At 42.4% G+C, this 5,690-nt stretch overlaps 1 protein-coding gene across 1 annotated transcript in view; it reads left to right on the forward strand.

The window, feature by feature from the left end:
- The window catches only part of MYC (v-myc avian myelocytomatosis viral oncogene homolog), a 25,178-nt gene extending 23,235 nt beyond the window's left edge, over window positions 1-1,943 (forward strand). The window contains exon 2 of the mRNA XM_009881048.1: window positions 813-1,943. Within this exon, the coding sequence (XP_009879350.1) occupies window positions 813-1,375 (563 nt within the window). The 3' untranslated portion in view covers window positions 1,376-1,943. The remainder of the gene's footprint in view (window positions 1-812) is intronic.
- The last annotated feature ends 3,747 nt before the right edge of the window (window positions 1,944-5,690 follow it).

The raw sequence follows: 5,690 nt of genomic DNA on the forward strand, positions 1-5,690 counted from the left end.
AAAAAAAAAAGAGGAGAGGGGGGAGGGAGAGAGAAACTTTCATAACGGGGTCAGAGTCGGTCTGCGACGCCGTATCCCGGTGAAACTGGCTCCCGGTGCCACCCGTGGGCCGGGAAGGAGTTAACTCCCGCCCGAGAGCCGCGGGGGGAATGTGCCGTCGGGGAGGTGCTAGTGAAAGTGACTGCAGAGGAGTGAATGGGGCTGGGAAAGTTTTAGAAATGCTTCCTTAGGTATTTGACAGCGTGTTCCGCTCCCTCATAAATTTGGTTTGAAAGTGAGTTTCTATACTCAAAGCGCTACAGCCTTCCTTCTTTTTTTTTTTTTTTTTCCCCTTTTTCTCCTCCCCCACCCCCCCCTTGGATTTTCCACAAATTAGCAGATCAAGAGAGATTCAGAAAATGTCTCTGAATACACATGTGTGTTAAGTAAGCTTTCTTTTGAGGCGTGGCCAAAGCCTTCTAAATCCTTAATTAAGGGCAGCTTGAGTCTGGGAGCTTTATTGCGCTGTACTGCTGACAACCGAGGTTAAACTTTCCTGCTATCTTTCATGCGCTCCTCGGAATTACGCAAGATCTTTGCAACTTTTGAAATCAGGGAGCCGGGGTTTGGAGCGTGTTCCGTGTGTCCTATTGCACTTCCTTAACAGAAAGACTCTTGGGGAAAGTGGAGTCCAGCAGCATCATGGGTTTAAGAAGGTTTTATCAACCAGTTCCTCGCTGTGCAGCTCAGAGTAACCTTCCCTTATAAATAAAGCGGTCTTGAGAGTATTTGCACAGATCAACTTACGATTTTTTTTTTCTTTTCCCTTGCAGAAGAAGAACAAGAGGAAGACGAGGAAATTGATGTTGTTACATTAGCTGAAGCGAATGAGTCCGAATCCAGCACCGAGTCCAGCACAGACACATCAGAAGAGCACAGTAAGCCCCACCACAGCCCGCTGGTTCTCAAACGGTGTCACGTCAACATCCATCAGCACAATTACGCCGCTCCTCCCTCCACCAAGGTCGAATACCCAGCTGCAAAAAGGCTAAAGTTGGACAGTGGCAGAGTTCTCAAACAAATCAGCAATAACCGAAAATGCTCGAGTCCCCGCACGTCAGACTCGGAAGAGAACGACAAGAGGCGAACGCACAATGTCTTGGAGCGCCAGAGGAGAAACGAGCTGAAGCTGAGTTTCTTTGCCTTGCGTGACCAGATACCCGAGGTGGCCAACAACGAAAAGGCGCCCAAGGTTGTCATCCTGAAAAAAGCAACGGAGTACGTTCTTTCCATCCAGTCAGATGAGCACAGACTGATCGCAGAGAAAGAGCAGTTGAGGCGGAGGAGAGAACAGTTGAAACACAAACTTGAGCAGCTAAGGAACTCTTGTGCATAGAAACTCTTGGGCATCGCTTAGAATCACCCAAACTAGACTGAAACGATGATAAAATATTAATGTTTCTAGTATCACTCATGAACTACACCAGTCCATCGAGTATGGAACTATTGCAACTGCATGCTGTGCGACTTAACTTGAGACTACACAACCTTGGCTGAATCTCCCAAGGGTTTGGCCAGAACCTCAAAACTGCCTCATAATTGATACTTTGGGCATAAGGGATGATGGGACATTCTTCATGCTTGGGGATGAACTCTTCAACTCGTTTTCTTTTGAAATTTTGTATTTAAGGCATTTTTTTCATATGAGAATCCCAAATAAAAGTTGTCCCCAGATGGCTGTATATATTTACACATCTTATTGCAATGTAAATACCTTTAATAAAGTCTTTATAGAAAAATGTGCAACATTAATACGCAACAGTTGTGGCAACTGGATTTATACTTGTCTTGAACTTCTGTGCCATAACATTTCACAATTTTTGTTTTTTATTTAAATACATTTTTTCTTTTAAAAATGATTTTTATTTTGTTTTTAGATAAATAAATATTTGCCCAAAATATAATTAGCTAAATCCTGTGTGAAGACTTTGCTTTATCTTTCCCACTGTTGTCATTAGATGCCCATTTCCATGATGTCCCTCTCCCTGTCATCGTGGTGGTGACCTGACAAAAGTCAAAGGGGAGTTTGGTGAGAGGAAATTATGATAGTTTTGCAGCTTAGTAGGGAGCTGAGTTTCTTCCTTCCCCCGTTGTATTAATTCAAGTAGATAAAATCGTTGTTCTACGGTGCTTTGTCGGTTCAACCAGTGTTGCCACCAGCGCCTCCGTGAATGTGGGTGGTAGCAAGGTCTGTCTTGGTCATCTGCCTGCTGGAAGTAAAGTTGAGGTGGTGTATTTTCACACCAGTCACCCCAGCGTATGGGCTCTGTGTTCCTTGTAAATACATATAATTACATTTTCAGGGCATGACCTTCATTCTTCACTAGGGACTTGGCTATGTATTTTGAGGGCTGCTTTGTAGTAGGCTCACCTTAATTGCTTCCTGTTTGATTTTGACCAGAAATTAAATGGGATAAGAAAATATACTGAGATGGTGAGTGTTGAAGTGGTTAAAACAACAGAGCGGTTTCCCTTTTTAAGTGCTGAAATCAGCTGAGCCAATCTTCCTGGTCAAACACCTTAACACTTCATTAATGTGAATAGTTATGTGGGATTTCAAGGAATACAAAGTTCAAGGACGCACAAAAGAGAGCAAAGGAAAAGAAGAGCTATTTCTCACTTTCAGAATGTGCTCAGACAGATTCCTAACATTTGCCAGACATAGTAAATCGTATTTACATTCAGGAATTGTCTCATGATCAGCTTCAGATGGGCCATAAAGTACTTGCTTGACAGAGCTCCTAAGATTAGATTTGATCTTTTTCTCCCCTCCTTTCACCCACTTACCTCCACTTGAGCGAGAAATCAATGAACCCTTTGATGTGGGGGAAGAAGGTGCTTTTCAAAAAGTTGAACCTTGTACTTTTTGATTTTCATAATTCCCGTTAAATACATATTTGCTTGGCTCCCAACCATTCAGACAGCAGCACCGCCAGATAACACCAGTGCCAGCAGCCCAATAGGCACTGAGGGTTCAGGTTTACTATTGCTTTTGAGTTCGGAGCGGGAAGAAGAAGGGTTGAGTGTGGGTGTACGTGGGCTGGGGGAGTGGAAGTAGCATTTTAGGGACAGGGTAGGTGCCAAGGATCTCTGCCCTGCAAAGCCTAGGGTAACCATCCGAATAGTTTTGCACAAAGGACTCCCAAAAGAAAGTAAGTGTCTAAATCCTGATCGACGAGGTGCCTTAGGTGCTGGGCTGAAGGTATCTTGGGAGGGGGGAAAAATCATTCTGTTAGAAAACCAGAAGAAACTAAGGCTTTTTTTTCAATTTGTCTGTACCACTCGCTTGTAACTGGGTTTATAGAAGTGGTCTGCAGTTATTTTTTTCAGTGTGTGATTCAAATACTCACTTATGAGGAAAAAGAATGATGTGAAATGAAACCGTTAATTGTATCTGAACTGTAAATCAGGACATCTTCCAGCTCTGAATAACAGAAAAGTTCTACCTTTTATTAGACAGGATAATTTAATTTAAAAGAACATGTATTTCACTTGCCTTTTGCTGTGCGCTCAATGTTAGATATTGCTTAGGAACAGAAGGATGCTGTTCAAGAATTTCTAACTACACCCTCATCCTCTGAAACAAACCGAGAGGTGTATATCCATCCACAAACCATGAAAAAAGTCTGCCACGGTTGGGTCCTTCTTTCTTCTATTAGCAAACCACCTAATTTCTTCCCATTAAATGGGGTTAGGCCACGATGATTAATAAACCTCTCCTTATTTGTCGGCTTTTTAAATCATTTTGAGAATAGTTTTGTTTTTTTCTTCTATTTGCAGAAGGTCCTTGGTCTTTTGATGAATAAGATACTTGCAGTTATTTAATTTCTTACTCCCATCCTTTAATTGAGCATAGGTTCCGCTCGTCACTTTCCTCCTGGAAGGGTACACCAGATCGTGAACACAATCCCAAATTGCTACTCTAAAAGAGTCTGATTTTATGGGATGATGCTTCATATTTATGACATTTCTTACTTTGCTGAAGGATTATGAAGTACCAAAACAATGTAGTAAAAATTAAATAAATTTAACACAGCCTGTGGGTGCAGGAGTGAAAAACCTCTCCCGGTCATTAAACTGCTGTCACAACAAGAAGGAAGGTGGCTTCCACTTTCCGACTCTGTGTGAGAGGTCAGGACATTCAGAAGACACAGACATCCCACACGAGTACCCGGGCTGGATTCAGTTAGTAATGGATAGGGAAGTGTTGGGTTTTGCTGCTGTTTTGGAGCAATAAAGGAGATAAGCTTATAAAAGAAGCCCGTGAGCCGTGAAATAAAATGCGGTAAGTATTTACAGTGCTTGCCAAACAGCTGTACCAAAACACTACTTGAAATACAAGGAGCAGTTTTAGCTTCATCTCTCTGCTCCTTTACTTTCACAGGAGATTTCAAGCCCCTTCTCTCCCAGAAAAACATTAGGGAAAATATGTCATCAAAAGAAACTAGAAACAAATGATGACGGTGAAAATAAAATTGCCCTTATCATGTACTCTCACTGTTCTTGTTTAATAATAGTGATTTTTAGGGTCCCAGCTTCGCCTTTTTTCTTGTGTATAAGTTCTGTCTTTCCAGCCAACGAATAATCTGACTGACTTCGATGTATCAACACAGAACATGCTGGGGGAGCACTGGGATGTACAAAAGCACCTGTGTTGGCTTAATTCAGCTCCCGTCTGAGCCTGTGGAAATTCCACGTTTCTTCCAGGGAAACAGACTCTTTGCCAGTGGAGGATGCTCTTGAAAATTTTATAACTGCCTATAAAGAAATCATTTTTCTTGCCCCTGCCATAACCACTCTTGCTCCTGGAGCACTTTGCAACCATTGCAGGCAGTTCAGAGATGACAAATATTTCATCAGAGTTGTATTAAAAGGAGAATTTCAGGTAAGTGGAATAGAATTACTGTAAACTGGAAGTAAGCCAGGCCACTTCAGTTAACATCTGAATTTACTCAGAACGGAAGGTAGAGGTGGTTGTTTCATCTACAGAGATGAACCATCTTCTAAAACGCTGGATTTCTTTTTAACTATTTTTTTTTTGATTGATCTGTGTTAGAGTCATCTGCCAATGAATTATCAGAAAACAAAACTGAGCGATAGGGGATCCTAACACAAGCAGACAGCCTGGGAAGAGGCTCAGGATTTACTTCCCAGCTTACGGGTTTGCTATTTCCTTATTTTAAAAGGCATCTATGGGAGCTTCTGAAAAAAAAAATAAAAAGGCTCTGCTGACTGAAAACTAACCCCTGGTTTCCCCTTGAGGTTTCCAAGCAAAGGAGGCCTAAACCTGCCTAGAAAAAAAAAAAATAATCAGGAAATGAGATAGATGAGCTGCAGAAGCCAGATTTCATTTCCAGTACAAAGCGTTTGACGTTCATCAGGTTTTACCTGCCTTCGTGCCATTTACTCATCTCAGGCACAGCTGAAGCATCAGTGGGGGCAGGCAACCGCGAGAATGTTATCCAAGACTCAGAATAATAGCCAGAAAGTCAAAGGGGTTTTTCTCCTAATTCTGCTACTCACCTCCTCCAGAAGTCTTGAGCGAAGGGAGTGTATGAGCATTTGGAGGGTGTTGCTGATGGCAGCGGACTCAGCGGTGTGAGTAATGCACGTGGTGGAAGAGCTGCAGTTACCCCGCATCCAGGTGGGAA

The sequence above is a fragment of the Charadrius vociferus genome, unplaced genomic scaffold (assembly GCF_000708025.1).
Source record: "Charadrius vociferus isolate BGI_N301 unplaced genomic scaffold, ASM70802v2 scaffold2, whole genome shotgun sequence".
Taxonomy (NCBI): domain Eukaryota; kingdom Metazoa; phylum Chordata; class Aves; order Charadriiformes; family Charadriidae; genus Charadrius; species Charadrius vociferus.